At 46.1% G+C, this 17,364-nt stretch overlaps 1 protein-coding gene across 1 annotated transcript; it reads right to left on the reverse strand.

Moving 5' to 3' along the window:
- Positions 1-839: 839 nt before the first annotated feature.
- On the reverse strand, positions 840-14,402 carry BMI1 (BMI1 proto-oncogene, polycomb ring finger). The gene is made up of 14 exons (XM_058297862.2): positions 14,245-14,402; positions 12,924-13,035; positions 12,752-12,815; positions 12,628-12,662; positions 11,903-11,962; positions 5,267-5,397; positions 4,865-4,961; positions 4,248-4,303; positions 4,115-4,165; positions 3,822-3,930; positions 3,697-3,742; positions 3,178-3,276; positions 2,758-2,838; positions 840-2,663 (listed from the first exon to the last, which is right to left on the reverse strand). Exons 1-14 carry the CDS (start codon positions 14,381-14,383, stop codon positions 2,337-2,339), a joined length of 1,407 nt encoding a protein of 468 aa, XP_058153845.1. The 5' UTR covers positions 14,384-14,402; the 3' UTR covers positions 840-2,336.
- Positions 14,403-17,364: the final 2,962 nt, after the last annotated feature.

Raw genomic sequence — 17,364 nt, forward strand, 5'->3', positions numbered from 1 at the left:
GATTTTAGCCAAAATCGCCTTTTTAAAAAGCTTAAGCAACTTTCAAAATGGGTAGGGAAAAAAATCCTCTTTCAAAGAAAATGAATAGGCATGTTTTCAAGAAGGGTGAATTAGCGTTAAGCCATAAATGAAACATTTTACTTTTAATAATTTCAAAAATGAGTCCATCATCAAGAGGTTGAGGTGTAAATAAAGGCCTTGAATTCAGTGTTGACCTCATAGAACTTGGTTTTGTGCATGTCAAATGCCAGTCCGCTAGCATTTGAAGTTTTTCTAGACTCTGAAAAATATTTTTTCATCCTTTATATGCAGTCATCTAAAGTAAAAAATATAACTTGGAACTTCCCTTAACTAGCTTTGCTTTGGAGAACATCATGAAGAACTGCAGAAGCCTAGAAAAATGAGTAAAATTCACCAAAGTGGCAAACATGGATAACTTTTACTTCAAAGACTGTAGAATAAACAAACAGAAACATCTTCGGATTGGGCTTTCAAGCATTTATACAAAAAAGTGTATACTTAGCAACATCACTCTAAGTCAGAAATGTCTTTTTCTTTAGCATTTATCTGCTGCAATCACTTAGGGTTTCCAAAACTTCTGCACATTGTGCTTTTCATATCAAATTTTTATTAAAAGATCTTAGCTATTTTCTAAATGAATATCTTTTTATTGGATTTTTTCCAATTACAAATGAAATTTAATTTTACATCTATAATTAGAAACAACACTGACAGTGAAACTGTACAAATTTAGGTCAAAATAAAAATATATGTATTTTGTGACTTCATAAAACTTCATTTTAACTGTATCTTTAAAGAAAACAGAAGTAACAGCAATATATGCAAAAGTAATGATTTAATGACTATAAGCAAGACAAAGCAATAGAATTGTGCTTCTTTTGCAGACTGGGGACAATGAAATGTTTAGCTACAATTTTTCCCATACAAACATGAAACAATATTCATATAGAAGAAACACCCTTACAAATAACTGATGGGTGATGAACACACACCAAAGTTCGACCAAAGCAAAATACAAACTGAAAATTGTTTTCATATTTTAAATTCAACATGCTCACTCTATTTAAAAATTAAAACCTGTAGAAGCTCATAATAAATTGCTTCTATTTCCAGACATTACGGAGAAGGCATATGACCATTGTTTATAACTGTTAAAGTCAGTCTTAAATTTGAAATTACTGTTATATCACATATTAAAATAATTTTAGGTAAAATTCCTTCTTCCAGCAAATTGCAGGAATATTTAAAAATCTGTTTTAGAATTGTAGTGATAAATGTGCATTGTAAAAACACATTAATACCATTGTAACCAGTGGAAAATGACATTGTTTTTTATATTCCATACTTTTTGCTTTACCACAACAATAAAATTTAAGAGTAAATGTGTTATTGGAGAAAAGATGATATTGTAAAGATTTGCCAGTTGCTTCCACTGGAACAGAATTTAGAATTAGATATCCACATTTAAAAATATTCTGTGCTGATTAGCAAGGCTCAAACATAGGGTATCTGCAAAGGTCGAACCAGTTGGGAGAATTTTAACAACCACTTCTGAGTGCATGAAACACAATAATTTCTTTATAGTATTTATAAATATATCATACAATACTGTTTCCTGTTATGTCATATACCAATATGGCATTGTACAACAAGCAGAATGCCATCTGATTCTTACAAAAGCGAATCATTTCAACAAGTCAGTAAAATAAACGGTAGTACCCGCTTTTAGGCATACAGATTGTAAAACTGAAGTTTACTTTCCTTTGATCGGTTTTGCGCAGCAACAGAGAAGTAAAAAAGGAAACATAGGAATCAAAATGGCTAAATATGCAAGAAATTGTTATTCACAGTGACATGGCTACATAGAATGCATTATTCTATGCATATTCTTTCCGTTTGTTGAAATTTCAAGATAAAAAGCACTTGTTTTCTACAGGTTCACAAAACAGCATAACAAGAACAATCAAGGAGAATGTAATGTAGGCGTTAGTTGGATTAACAAACTATGGCCAAATGTTCATACCCATATTTCCAATTCAAAACAATGGTTACAGAAACCATTTCACATCTTTCCTAACACAGGAAAAAAGCTTGCCTGCCTCTCAGAACCAATTCTTGGTAAGAACACTCTTTTTCATTTAACGCCCATATGAATATCACATCTAGTCCATCTTTTATAGCCAAATTTAATGTCACTACAAAAGAAAGCAAATTGGACAACAGTCACATGTATTAGCATCTATAAAGCTGTAATGGCATGAAGATATCTATATAAATCAGGAGTTTAAAATTCTTTTCCTTAACAGTCTCAGGTTTCAACCAGATGAAGTTGCTGATGACCCATTTACTGATGATTTCCGAGGTCTGTTGGCAAAGGAAGATTGGTGGTTCCCACTGGGGCTGCTGCTGGTTCCGTTCATGGTGGTGGAAATGTGAGGAAACTGAGGGTGAGGAGACTGGACCGGGGTGCTGGGGCGAGGCAGGCAGGAGGAGGTGGAGGGGAGGCCTCCTGCGGGGCTGCTGGCCTTGTCACTCCCAGAGTCACTCTCCAGTTCTCCGGCATTCAGTCCATCTCTCTGATGACTGATCTTCATTCTTTTACAAGTTGGTCGAACTCTGTATTTCAAAGGAAGGGGCCCATTCTGCCAGGATGAAAGAGGGAAAAAAAAAAAATCAATTGTAAATCTTAAATTAAGTTTACCACCGTAATCAGAGATTATTAGATATGCTATTCACCCTTCTCCAGGTATAAATGTAGGCAATATCCATTAGTGTATAGTAATCCTTTAAAGGTTCCTCTTCATACATGACATCAATCTATGGAAAAATAAGGATATTTAATTAAGTATCACAAAGAGTAACAAAAACAAAGTTACATTTTTTGTCAATCCGAAAGTCCTTTAAAAACATTTTCTTCAAACATTAGGACAAAGAAAGTATCTCTTTTACAGTTTCAAATGAAGAACAATATATCTTAAAATAGGGACTAGCATGAAACAGAATTCCTACAGAATGTTTTAAGAGAGACTTCAAATTAAAGTACTATAGGTTTATATTTTTCTATAGCTTTTTTGGGTTCAGAATCCAAAAAATATTTAAAAATAATAATAAAAGGCCTACCTAAAATGCAGGAAGCTTGTAAATGAAAGCAGATACCTGAAAAGTATTAGGTATGTCCATTTTACTTCTCAGGAACTTTCTCAGGTGCATCACAGTCATAGCTGCAGGGCATCGTAGGTATCTCTTATCATTCACCTAAAAGTTCATTTAGAAAAGTAATTTTTTAAAAATTCCTAACTTTCAGACAAGAAAAAAATTCCAATCAGATTGCCTGAATATGATAGAAGGAATAAATAATAAAACTGCAACACGACTAATCTCAACTAAAATTTGTATTTCCTACTATTATTATTATACTAAACTCCTTACAGAAAGGAAGCTTTAAGTATACCAGAGCATTAAACATGAATTATTAAGTTACTTTATAAGACTAATAATCATATAAAATAGATTCTAGTTATTAACTATTGGATGTAGACTACTTCTAAACACCAAACATGACAATTTTCTATTTGACATCATCATTTGACATGAGAATATTCTAAAAGGCAACATAAACCCTCAAACTCTAAAATCCAAATGTTTTTCTAAATATTTTTGAAACACAGAACATACCTCTTCCTTAGATTTCTCTTTGTCTTTGTTTACCTTCCGATCCAATCTAAGAAACAGATAACACATTAGCAAAATGATGTGTCCAGAAACACATTAGCATAGGGCTCATTTCCTAGAGAATTTACCTGTTCTGGTCAAAGAATTCAATGGATAAACTTATTATCTCATCATCAGTTATGATTCTCTTATCTTCATCTGCAACTTCTCCTCTATCTTCATTAGAGCCATTAGCAGCTATAGAAACATTGTGAAATTCAATTTTTTAAAAAATCAAACATTTAATTAAGGTACTGTGTATATGTGAATATATGGGAAAGGACGTGACACTTTAGATTAGGCTCTATTTTCATAAATTTTAATTACTGGGTAGTAGTTTCTCCGCCCAAATAAAATGCCTCCTTCCCTCCAAAAACTTTACCATCAGCTGAAGGATGAGCTGCATAAAAATCCCTTCTTCTTTTCATTTCATCTGAAAGAAGAAAAACATTAAGCATTTGGTAAAGCAGGTGAAACCACTGAATACGTTTAAAGTCATTAAGTAAATTACTCACTTTTGAAAAGCCCTGGAACTAATTTGTATACAATATCTTGAAGAGTTTTATCTGACCTGAAAAAGAATCAATTAGGAAAGTAAACTATCAGTTAAATATGGCAAAACTGCAGGCATTCTAAAGTTTTTAAGCGGTTTTTATTTGTGCTATAATCTTTTACTTAAGTTGCTCTGTCCATAGCTACATTGATAAGACAAAAATTTATTTTAAGAATAAAACCTTTTGATGTAGGAACACTCATTTTAAATCAGCACAAATATACCCCAAGTTACTTTCACTAATAATAAATTCTTCACCTTCATTGGATCAGAGAAGCATGCCTTCCGAGGCACTAGATTAGCTCATTTGAATAGAGAATAAAGAGAGAATGGAAGCACTTTAAAAACATTTACTCTTGCCTGTTAAGAATTGCTGGAGAACTAATCCTGTTTTGTTTTTTCAAGGAGAAACAAAAATTTTAAAATCACTTAACAATGAACTTTGTCTAAAGTTGGTCCCCATTAAAATGGCAAAAAAATTAAAGGCAAATTTTCTATGAAGAAACAAACAGAATAGCTTTCACTAAACTATGCAACCTCAAACACAACTGCAAACAAGGAGTGTGAACGAGTCCTTACCTTATGTTTAGGAGTGGTCTGGTTTTGTGAACTTGGACATCACAAATAGGACAGTACTTGCTGGTCTCCAAGTAACGCACAATACACGTTTTACAGACTAGAAGTGGGAACACATTAAGTGTTTCGTAAGTTTAAAAATTAGAGGCTAAAGCACAAAAATTACTATCACTTACCATGACGCAGTAGTAGCAAAAAAGTCAATGCCAACATGTATTCCCTAAACCAACTCAATTAATGCTCTGAAAACACGGATACCCTGCACACTTAGAAATAAAGTAGTAACAAAAAGTCGCTAAAGACAAAGGAAGAAAAGGGCTCCATCACTTTGTACCCAAACCCCCAAAGGCTGCCGCTTGACCGTTGTCGCCTGCCAGGCCCGGGGCGCGGCGCAGGCGTACTCACAGGAATGTAGACACTCGATTATGGTGGTGGCGTCGATGAAGTACCCTCCACAAAGCACACACATCAGGTGGGGATTCAGCTCCGTGATTTTGATTCTGGTTGTTCGGTGCATGTTTGCTGGATCGAGGACCCTGTAAGACACGGACACAGCGGCCGCGTCGCAGGCGGGCGCGTGGGGCCGGCCTTCGCCCCGGGCCCTGGCAGTCGTTGGGCCCCGCGCCGCTGCCCCGCGCTCTCGACGGCAGGAACGCGCTCGGCCGCCGCGCGCCGGGGCCACGCCACCCGGAAAGGGCCGCCCCGACGGCCCCGGGCCTGCCCGCGCGGCCCTGGGCGGGGAGAAGGGGTCTGCGGGGGGCGCCCCGCGCGCCAGCCGCCCCCGGCCCGGCGGCCCCGGCCCCCCGGGAGCGTCCCCGGCGCCTGCGGGTGAACCCCCGGGCACATCCCGGCGCGGTACAAAGGCGCCACCACCTCGGCAGCGCGGGCGTTTCCAGGGCCGGTGCGGGCCGAGGCGCCCGGGCAGCGCCGGGGCGGAGGACACGGACAGCCCGACCCACGCCCGGCCGGGCTGCGAGCGGCAAGGGGCGGACCCCGCGGCGCGCGCGCTCGGGAGATTCGGAACTCGTCTCGGTCGGGGTTTCCATAGCAACTTCCACTCGCACTTGGCATCCGGCCACCGCTCCCCGGCACGGCCGAGCCGCAGCCCCAGCGCAGCCCCGGGCCCCGGGCGGGGCGGGGCGGGGCCTGGCGGCCCCACGAGGCCCGCAGCCCTACCCCAGCCGCCGCCCCCGGCCCCCGCCTTCCGGCGCAGAGCCGCCCCGCAGCCCAGGCGCCCCGGCTGCGCACGCCCGCAGCCCGGGCCAGGAGCGGGGCCAGGAGCTCCGCGCAGCGCCCGCGGCGGGCGCGCTCGGCCCAGCCCGTCCCGGCTGCCGGCGGCGGCGCTTCCTGCACCGAGCCTCTCCAGCGCTCCCTCTGCGAGCGGGAACTTCTCCCGCAGGTCCGAGGAGCGCCCCAAAGTTTTGCAAAGGCTGAGCTCTGCAATCCAGTTTACAGGAAGAGGGGGAGGAGGCAAAGCCCCGCGTCCGATTCGGGCAAGCCGTGCAGGAGGCGAGAGAAACTACTGGAATCGGCACGGGAGTGACAATATGTAAAGAACCACGTGACCCGCAGATTCCCAGCGCTAAATCAACACCTTGCCAACGCCGAGCAAAGACAGAAGAGAAAAACAAATGTCATTTTCTTAGGCTGACGTCCCACAACCCCCCGCCCCCCACGATGAAATGATATTCCCAACAGATAACTGCATTACAGGGAAGTCACGCTGGGGAGCTGCAGCTACCCCACGGCAGCCGACCGGCAGAGCAGCCAGTTCCTCCGCGGAGCATTCTTGAAAAACACATTTCTGATCCCACTTCATTTCAGAACCTGCAGCAACACCACGTTTCTAGAGCTTCTTAAGTACATTCTGAAAACTGCCTTGAACAGAAATCCCGAGCTTGGGAAGCTAGCAGTAAGATGCATCTGAGGCTTTAGTTCTTGGGGATTTTAATGCAGAAGAGGGAAATGCCGAGGAACACACCTCAATGGCTGAAATTAAAAGCTTTAGAGCACTTAAAAACCGGCTGAAGCACAACAGAACCTCTCTACTCAAAGTGAGCAGAGTGGCAACAACCAGAAAACTTCACGTGGGACTGCTCATTTATCTCTGGATTACTTGCTCAGAAGGAACTGTCAACACACTGTTCATATACTCTAAGTAGGGTCATGGAGAAGGTGTAGGTGGAACCCAGTCCCTAAAGAGGAGCAGCCTTTAAATATAATACTTGGTGATAAAGACCAGCCCCTTGGATAGTAAAGGTAACTCTCCTGGTGAAATCTCAGGACCTTTCTAGAAAGATGGTTGGCACAGGGAGGCACTTCTGTCTGTGAAAGCAGGTCACACGAATGGCATCGATCATATTTATGAAGGGACTCCAATAAAAAGAGCTGCCTTTATTCCTCCTCTACCTTAGCAAGAACCAGCACCACCTAAGCCCAAAAATGAACACTCAACAATCAAGCCTCAGTGGAGTGCATTCTACTGGTTGGCTGAGAACATCTAAGTCACCGGTACTTAATCAAAATCCCTTCAAATTCATCTTAAATCTTAATTCACACAACTCCTCTATCTCAGTTTAAAAGAATTTGGCCACAATTCTATTACCATTTATAACTTTGTTACTTATACAAAAACCAGCTCTTTTATCTTTTTATCCCATTTATAAATACTGGCAACCCAATGAGGACTTCCCAAATGTTTCTTGACATGCTTGACAAGGCTTGAGAAACAATTTCTTGTACCTTAGAAATGAAAACCTTCTAAGTTCCAACACAGAAACTACCAGTTAGGTGAATAAAAATGCACCAAGCATACCCAACAAACAGTTAAAAACCTACCGTTATTACATACTAAGTTGGGGCCATCGGTTTACTTGGAGGCCCAACACCAGTAATGTCAAAATGAAGGAAAATAGAAACAAGTTCTAATGTTAACAGTCAGCTTGACCATTGCAATCTAAGAAATGCAAATGAACTCCAGAACCCCATTGGCGCTCACAACCCAGTACCAGTACGTGTACAGCCGGGGTAAACTGATTCCCAAGGAGACCTGGGTCTACTTGGCCACTTACAATACATCCCAGAACCTGGTGGGAGAGGATTAACGCATTTGCTAAGTGCAATCAAATGTCTAATTTTCTTATGAAGGCTTGTGTGTGTGCAAGTTTCTATGGCTTTAGTTACTGTTGCCAGGTGCATCATTTGCACAGGTAGGTTATTTCCAACATCTTTCACTGCACTTTGACACAGATGAATGGGAATGAACTGAAGTGTATAAAATTCCTAATTTTGCCCATAAAAGCACACAGGTATTCTTTGAGCAGTCGACTTGAAACAAATCTCTAACGTTACTATGCAGTCTCATAACTTGGTACGTAAGGTCAACACTTTGCATCTTTAAGCATCAAGTCTTTATTGTAGCTTAATGCGATTCCAGGATTTTGGTATTAAGGATCCTGTAAAATACAGGTTGACCTACTCATAACATTCTAGGTGCCACCCACCTACACCTGCATTTGGATACACATGCCTGGAATTTGCCTCCCTTAAGTGAAGGGGTTAATACATGCTTCTCTTCCAAAGACTGAACCGTGACCACTAAGCCCACTAAATCCTTTTATTGCAATTGGGAATGATCAAAGTCTCTCGACTTGTTTACTTCCAACTATTAACTGTAAATCTCTGGGAATAAGATCGAGCTATACTGCTGTCAAGTCAGGAAGACTGCGTAAACAAATGCCACCAACTTTTCGGTGCTCCTCTTCCAAAGCAACCCTTTGCCACATGACCTGGGCTGACATTTAGCAAAACCTGAAAACCCTGCAGGCTGAAATCAGGGTTCTAAAGTGCGTGGAGGAGAGGGGGTGAGAAAACTGGTAGTCTCGGGGCTGGGGGTGGGGGGAAACGGGGGAGGAGAAGAGCAGGAGGAAGGAGAGAAGAGAGAAAGAAAGCCAGGCTCACGCAGGACGAACGGTCAGGCACCATCCTCGGTCCAAAAGGAGCTCGCGATCCGGCAAGCCCACCTCCCGGCGAGCACGCCCCGGGCCGCGGCCGGAGAACTCCGCCGCGCGCCCCACCAACCCCACCTTGAAAACTTTACCATTTTACACGCCAAGGCAGAAGACCTTGGGAACGGCTGGAACCGCCATCTTACCCGCCATCCAATTTCACACCAGCGCTCCTCCAACTTAAGTTAATAACATTTTTGCCCGCGCGCCCTCCCGCCCCCCGGGCGCCGCGGCCGCACCGCCGCCCCCCGCGGGGCCCGTGCCTATAAGATGGGTGCGTTCCCTGGCCGTTCCGAGCCCTCCAGAGCCCTTTCTCGGCGCGACGAGAGCCGCCCGCGGCCGCGAGCAGCCCGGGTCCCCGGCGCCCGGCCCCGGCCGCCCCGAGCCGCCGCCTCAACAAAGGGCGCCGCGGCCCGGCGGGCGCGCGGGCGGCCGGCCCCGGGCGGCCCTCGGGGCCATGTGCGGCGCGGGGGCCGAGGGGCGCGCGGCGGGGAGCGGCCCGCCGACGTGGGGCCGGGCGCGCGGCGCGGGCGCGGCGCGGGGCGGGCGCGGGGCGCGCGGGGCGCGCGCGGGGAGGCCCGGGGCCCGGCGGCGCGGGGGGCGGCGGGCGCGGGGGCCGCCCCGCGCTGTCAGCGCCCGCGGCCGGCGCCGGGGCGGCGAGGCGGGGGCCGCTCCCCCGGCCGCGGCCCGGCCCGCGCGGCCCCGGCCCCGGCCCCGGCCCCGGCGCGCCCCGCGGCGCCTGCTACGTACCCGGAAAGCGCCGGCGGCCGGGGCTTCGGGGCGGCGGCGAGACAATGCGAGTTCGCGGCCGTCCCTCAGAGCGCGGCCGCGAGCCGGGCGGCCATCTTGGAGCCGCCGCCGCTGTCAATGGGCGCCGGGCGCCGCCGGGAGCCGCCGCGCCGCGCTCATGCCGCGGCCTCCGCCGCCAACGCCGCCGCCGCCGCCGCCTGGCCCGCCCGGCCGCTCGGGGAGCGCGCGAGGCCGCGCGGGGGCTACTCGGCGGGCCCGGGGGGGCTTCCCGCGGCGGATGGCGGCGCCCGCGCCCGCGGCCCCATTGTCTGGGCCGCGCGCCGCCCTCACCCCTCGGTTACCATCCCCCGGGGGGGCGCGGGCGGGGGGCGGGGGCGCCGAGGGCGTGCGGGCCGAGCGCGGGGGCGGGGAGCGCGGGGCGGGGGGAGGGGAGGCGGAAAAAATGCCCCGCGGAAGGCGGTGGAAACTGACACCGGCTCCAAAATGGCTCGGCGCGCCGCCCTCGCCGCCCCCCGCCGGGTCACGTGCTCCCATTCCTTAAGGGCGGCCTGGGAATTAGTGTCGGTGTAGTCGCGGGCCGCCCCCTCCCCGCCGCCCGCCCCCGCCCCGCCCCCGCGGCCGCGGGAGGCGTCGCCCCGCCGCGCGTCACCGCGGCCCGGGGCCCGCGGCTCGGCCTCCTCGACACCCGCGCCCGAGCGGGGCTCGCGCGACCGCGGCGGCCCCGGCCCTCCCGCCCGCCCGCGCCCCCGGCCCCGGCCCGGGGGACCCCGGCGCCGGGCGGCGGCCTTGCCTCGCGTGGCCAGCGGCCCGCGCCGCGCCCCGGGGCCCCGCGCGGGGGGTCGCGGGCCGAGCCCGAAAACCGCATCCCTTCCCACCGCGCTCCCTTCATCCGGAGAAATGGCGATCGCGCCAAGTTCACGCTAAGCGTGTCTCCCCTCACACAAAGTAATAATTAACACACAAACTCGAGTCCAAACAAAATATCATCTCTTGTCGTGTGTGCGAACACCATCTTATTTATTCAGGGTGTAATACTGACTACGTCCTTTGGAAGACCTGAAAAAGATCAACAGAGGAGAGCTGGGCAGTGTAGGCGAGGGGCAATTCAACTGCTTAGAAGGTCCCCCGTCCCCTCTTCCCAGGAGCAGAGGCATAAAGTGTCAAGATTGATGAGCGGCATCAACCCGAGAGGACAGTTTTTCCTAGGGAACAGGAGGGCACGCAGAAGCGGTGGCTCGGCTGCAGGAAGGGCGTCCCTGATCCTCCTGGCCCCCCGGACCGATCACGGATGGCTCCCTTGCCCTCTCGTCACAACTGAGTTGCTCTCTCCAGGCTTTTCGAAGCATCTTTCAGTTTCCCCACCAAGTCCTACAAGAGGCACCAATATAATGCAGCGTTTTTCAGGATAGAACACAGGGAGAGAGGTACTTTAGTTTCTGGAAGATGCAAGAAGAAATTCTGGAGACACTTCCTAAACAAGTTTAAAATGCACAAGAAACCACTCTCGGTCAAAAAAAGAAGCATTTTCCCTAAAATATTCCATCTTCAGATTGGCTATTTGCCCTCACATTGAAACTTGGTTTTGCAACATGATTTCTACGGAATACTCTTACTGAGCAAGGTTTTAAACTAAATTTCTCAAGTTGTCTAACAAAAGTTATACTGCACGCATTTGAAAAATTTAAATTTGATTAATGGTTACACTAAAATGACTGTAGGATATGCCTTTGAAAAATTTAATTTCATCCAAATTTTAGGTCCTGATCTTCACTTTTTTTTAAGTAGGAAGAAATACATTCGTTGTCCTATCTATTAATCAGTGTGGTTTTGAGTTCCCCCAGTTTTAAATTGGCAACTTGAAAGTTTAGAATTTTATGGATAGTTCCTCCATAAACAGTCATTCAAAGTCTATTAAAAATTTCATGTTCAAAGTTTAATTCAATTTCTGAAAGCAAAGAAGACATTTTCAAAGCCATGCTCTAAATTTTACTTTTTCCTATTGGATCAAACTTACAATGAATGGAAGAAATTTACATTAAACACGTGCTTGAGAAGTTTATTTTAATTGGAAGGAACAGCAAATATGGACCAATTCTCTTATCAGTAACATCTTCTTTTCAAAAGTGAAGCCTATGTGAAAATATTGCTTTTGAAGTCTCCTCCCCATTAAATTCTTAACCCATCCTTCATTATCTGCTGACGGATTGTTCTTCTGAACCCTTCCATAAGCACACTTCTCAAACATCTAAAAAAGATAGGCATTTCATGGACCCTAATACTGTACCTGTAATTGTTCCATGGTGCAACTAAAACTAATCTCTGGGTAGGATCCCGAATCAGTGTTCTAATGAAGAAAAAAAAGGCTGTTTATTTAAAATCAAGGAAACTTTAGCTTTCATTACATACTTAATTTTTAGACATGACTTATGTATAATACCTCTGCATTTAAGGTCACCAAATATGCAGGTCTGTTCATCTTATGAAGCTGATTGGTCTAAAACAACACAACAGAGCCCTATCAGCCTTTAGCTCTATAAAAAACAAACATAAAACTATCCCCCAAATTCTCCCAGAGAACATTTTGTTAAGCTTTACCTTTATCTGATATTCCAAACGCCAAGAAACATCAGTTATGTGAGGGAGAGATCTGCCTATACTGAAAGATACAATGATACTCTTGTATGTAATATCTATAGGAAAACTTTCAAGTATTTTTTTTTTACTAAGAATGGTCTCTAACGTCACTCACCCACCCCACCATCAAAATTTTAATCCATTCTGAATTTAAAACATTGTTAAATTATTTTCAAGTTCTGAATAGTAAAAAAGCATTTAAAAATTATCTCAATAAGCTGTATCTTTGAAAACATTAGCTTAACTTCAATTGTTTCCCTTGCCCTTTGGCCCCTTTTCTTTTGGTCACCATCCCTGTTTTGTTTCACACCAGCACTCTCCATTCATACCTGCAAGTGAAAAGTGACTCAGCTTGACACCTTACACAGTACCTACCTTCCCAGTAGGATTTCTAGGGCATTCTTATTATTCTGGAAAAAAAGAAAAAAGGAAAACACATCTTTGCAAACAGAGGAGGAGGAAAACAGTAATGGTTAATTTTTTTTTTAATTTAAGTAACCTGATACTCCGTGCAAAACAGTTCTATTCGCTCTCTGTCAAATTTACAGTCTTCTAGATAAGTGCTAGAGGGAAAAAAGGCCAAAGTTTAATTAGTCTCCATTTTAAAAACTGCAACTGCAACCATAAAGGCACTACTTGAAAATAAATGGATATTTAAATAAATCCTGTACCTTAGAGTTGATTTGTCAGCTCTTTGCTTTCCTGCCTCCAGTATACAAGTGGCAGCTGCTGCATGACAGTGTTTTAATACCACTGGGTCGATATGTTTTAAGTCTGGGTGATCTAAAATAAATTAATTACCAGTGATGGCTGTGATGATAAATTCTTTTTAGTAGTGTTTCTAAGAAGGGCAGTTTAATTTAGGCAAGAACCTCTTTTAACAAGATAACAAAAAAAGAGTCAACTATAAGGACTGTTAATTACAAGTAAATGAGATGAGAAACAGGGTCAATTAGAAAACAATAAAGAGAACACATCAATAATTCTGCTGTTACCTGGCTTCAATTAACTTTTTATTTTGTCTGTATATCTTTTACTTTAAAAAAAAATCATTATAATTCCAGAGGGGGGGGGGCGACTTTACAGTAGAGTAAATTGTAAGGAAAAACAAGAAAGCAAATATTTTACACGGTATACATTTTAGAATGGATACACTTCCACTCTAAAAACTGATTAGTTTGGGGGTAACTTGCTCCCTGGACATTTCTATTTTAAGGGTGGGGAGGGCACAAGTTCAGAGCATAAAATACAGTATTCAAAATCCTATCAACACGTTCAGTTTTTGACAGCCATCCTTTTTTTGAGATTAACCCAGGTGGTGGGGACTATTTTCGTTTGAAGAACTTCCACTTTCATACTTCTTGAACAAGTGTTTAGTTTATGAAACTACAGAAAAAAAAATGCAAAATTTGAGTTGTTGGGATATTTATACTTAAGAAAATTATCTAAAAGCGACACCTTAAAATATGCCTTCGGTCGGTCCTGACAGCACCCGGCACACACCGACCCGACCCGCTTAAAGGAGCCTCGCCTCCTGGCGACGGGCGCGGAACAAAGCGGAACGCACCCCACTTGGGGGTTCCAGGCTACAAGCCTGAAGTGTTGGAGCGGGCCTGGGGACGTGGGGCGTTCTGTGCGTAGGGAAGTGTCAACACCATTTGACCCAGCAGCGGCTCTGGAAAGAGACCCGGCTAAGCCCTCGCCAGTCCCGCCCTGCAAGCCCGCAGAGCAGGGGGCGGCCCTGCTGGAGCCCAAGTGTCAAAACAGCTCGCGACGGGCTGCCACCGCGGACGCTTAGGCCACAAGCACGCCTGGCGCCCGGGCTCGGCGGAGGAACAAAGCGCGGGGCGGCCGGGCGGCCCGCGCCGAGCTCCCGGGGCCAGGCCGGCCCGGGGTGCGCCCGGCTCCCGCAGCCCGGCTCCGCGCCCGCGCGGGCCGCCCGGCCTCCCCGGCCGCGGCGCGCCCCGGCCCCGCGCCCGCCCGGCGCCTTACCTAGGCCGGCCTCGGCGGCCGGCGCGCCCAGCAGGCTCCGGAAGGCCGCGCGCAGCACGAGCGCGAAGGCGCCGGGCCCGAAGGCGCCGGGGTCGGCCAGCAGCTGGAAGCCCTGCTGCACGCCGGCCGCCAGCTCCATTGTGCGCGCGCCGTGACCTTCGACACGCGCACCACGTGACGCGCGCCGCGCGCTCGGCGGCCGCGGGCGCGCGCACGGCTCCGGGCGGCGGCGGGGGAGGGGCGCGGGCCTCCCCTCGCGAACCCGGGACCCCGGCCCGGCCCCGCCGCCGCGACCCCCGCGGCGGGCCCGGCTCGGCGCGCGCCGCCCGCTGCCCGGAGAGCCCCGGGCCGGGGGTCGGGGCCGGAGGGCCGCCGCCGGGCGCGAGGGGAGTCGCCGGCCCGGCTCCGCGGCGCCGCCCCGCGCGCCTCAGCCGCCCGGAATCTCATTATTCCGCTCGAGCTTATTTTTCCTCTTTCATTGTCATTTCTGGAAGACGACGGCCGATTTCTTCCTGCGTGTGCGCGCGGTGCGCGCGTGTGCACCACATGCGCGCGTACGGAAACGCATGCACACGCGCCGGCAGCCTCGAGCGCGCAAGCCGTCCTGGAGCCCGCTGGCCTCGTAAATTATTCATGGACATATTTGACAGGATTATTAAAAATCGTACGTGCTGCTGCAGACACATGCCGTGGGCAGGCAAAGCGTGATGCTCGCTTCGAGCGACGGGGCTCGCGGCACGACGGGTCCGGTTTCAATTTCTCAAGAGAATCTTCGTAAATAATACTTTTCAGACCCTTTTCTGAGGAAAACGCAGTTAGGAATGGCGAGATCTTCGTTGGGAGGGAATCACTGTTGGGGATACTCGTCAAGATTCAACGACTGCATCAAGTTGAACTTCCCCTTTGTATTTCTGCGAAGCTGGTTTGCAGAACAAAACTTACTCTCCTTAAAAATAAAAATAAAAAAAAGCGAAGCAAAGTAGATCTAGTTCTGTTCTTTTTTTTAAATCAAAATGACCGAAAAAGAAAAGTAAATAATGTAAATGTTTGAGAGGTGGGGAGAAAGGATGAGGAAAAAGGAGGGCGGTGTCGTTTTAGAGAGCGATTGTTGGAAACGTTAGACCCCACGTGAAGCATTCTTTTCTTTGGCGTCTTAATAGGTGCCTATTTGGGAGGAAAGAAAAAAAAAGTCTCAGTGAATGCATTCAACATTTAACCTTGCACGGAAGCGTTGAGAAACCCTCATTTCATAACAACAGGACGCAAGCTGAATAATTTAGCATCAGTAACAGGCAGAGCCTCGCCACCGAGGGCTTCCCTGCAGGCGGAAAGGCGCGCGCTTGCTGTGCCCTCAGCGAGAATATCCTAGCAGTGAAGGCTTTAAAAGTCTCCCCAGGGTCTTCATGAAACAAACACCGATTCATCATCTTCATCTTCTCTTCCCATCGCTCATTTTCTTCCTAGTCTACGCGTTTCTCTTCTCTAGTCAATGGAAGTTGGAGATTTTCAACAGTTCTGGAGTACATACGATGTGTTTTACAGGGCATAGTTGTGTAAATATTAAACAATATCAACGCCCAAGCTCATTTTTATTTCGCAAGTATCTTATCACTTAGCATAACCCTGATAGTCTGTACTCTAATAGAATCTGAATTGATGATTGTAATCGTACTCAGTTTAGTGTGTTTAAAAAAGGAAAGCATGCATGAACATAGATTTTTTTAAAATGTTATTTTAAAAGAGGAGAGTAAATGTAATTAAGTGGTTGTGAGTCTGTAGGCACAAAAGTTAGGAAATTCAGAAGTGTTGCTTCCATAGTAGCTGTCATGTTACTCTCTTGCATATATGTAAGTACTTTCTGTAACAAAGGACTTGTCCTCTTCTGCCTAAATTTATTCATGTGTTAGGCCCAAAAGTGATGGGTAAATTTCCAGTTCACACAAAAAATTTAACCATAATGTTTCCTGATGCTAGAAAAACTGAATTTTTCTGCTACAGCTACATTTATTTCAACTCCCTTTGAAGGAGTCACAGGATTAAGTATTTGTTTAAATGTAGAACATCTGTGTCTTTGATGAGTAGTTACTGAAATACATAAAAATGTGATCATGAAAAGGTCTGATCACTCAGATGTAGACTCCTGATTGCAGGAGTAAAATCCATGTGGTTTCTGTTGTTAGGCAAACTATACTGTAGGAACATATTCTGAAAACGTGAAAAATACTATCTAACAAGCTTGCTTTGATCATTGTTAAAAAGTATTGGATCCCAATAAACTTTACAAAAAACTTCTTAAGGCTTAAACCTAAATTTGGTCTCAGCCTTTTAAAAGAGCAATTATGTGCTGCTGAAATGACAAAATATATTCAGACGTCTATGTGTTAACAATTTATCTTGCCCTCTAACATGCAAATATTCAGATTGACAGTGATGATCAAATTGCTTCTATTTTTGAGATACTAGAAACTATACGAAGAGCAAGAAAGTATTTAAAATAATGTTATAGAATGTTTCAAAATAAACTATGTTCTTAGAGCTGGTTAGTTAAATTTCTTTAGAAACAACCTAGTATTGGTCCTATTTAAGTGTGATTTCAATTAAAATGGGCCAAGGTTTTTACAGAACTCATGTGGTCAGTTTTTCCCAAAGGCCTCAGTGTTATTTATGTTAGTTTTATGACTTAATAATTTTTTCCCTAGTATTCTCTTTTAGTTTGAATAAGTGCTTTTGGTTTCATGCAAAGAAAGCTGAAGGAAACTATTCCTTTACATTGAAGAGTTCATTGAAGATCGATGGGGGAAAACAAACCAATATGTTTAAGTGCCAATGTGTCATCCAGAAGTTTTAATGGCATAAACATGTCATGTGTTCCAGCGGGGTTCCATTTAATGCTGGCCACAGAATACCTGCTCATTTTCCAGAGAGGAGAAAGAAACACTTGAAAACTACCTTTACTTCAGAAACTATCATCTCTGTAACCCCTAGACTTGATTCTTTAATGATTAATGATGTTAAAGCCTTGAGATGTTTGTTAATGAAAATAGAGTTTGTTTTTTTTAAGCTCTTTTCACCACAAACAGTTGGGAGGAATACTTAATTGAGTTATACATGATATTTGAG

Source organism: Dasypus novemcinctus, chromosome 5 (assembly GCF_030445035.2).
Source record: "Dasypus novemcinctus isolate mDasNov1 chromosome 5, mDasNov1.1.hap2, whole genome shotgun sequence".
NCBI classification, from domain to species: domain Eukaryota; kingdom Metazoa; phylum Chordata; class Mammalia; order Cingulata; family Dasypodidae; genus Dasypus; species Dasypus novemcinctus.

What these genes read in the sequence shown, in the direction of transcription:
- BMI1 (XM_058297862.2), bottom strand. Translation starts at nt 14,383, where the DNA reads ATGGAGCTGGCGGCCGGCGTGCAGCAGGGCTTCCAGCTGCTGGCCGAC. An exon ending in TGTTTTGCACGGAGTATCAG is followed by an intron (nt 12,663 to 12,751) that starts GTTACTTAAATT and finishes CTTTTTTTCCAG; the next exon opens with AATAATAAGAATGCCCTAGA. An exon ending in GCACCATGGAACAATTACAG is followed by an intron (nt 5,398 to 11,902) that starts GTACAGTATTAG and finishes CGTGTCTTACAG; the next exon opens with GGTCCTCGATCCAGCAAACA.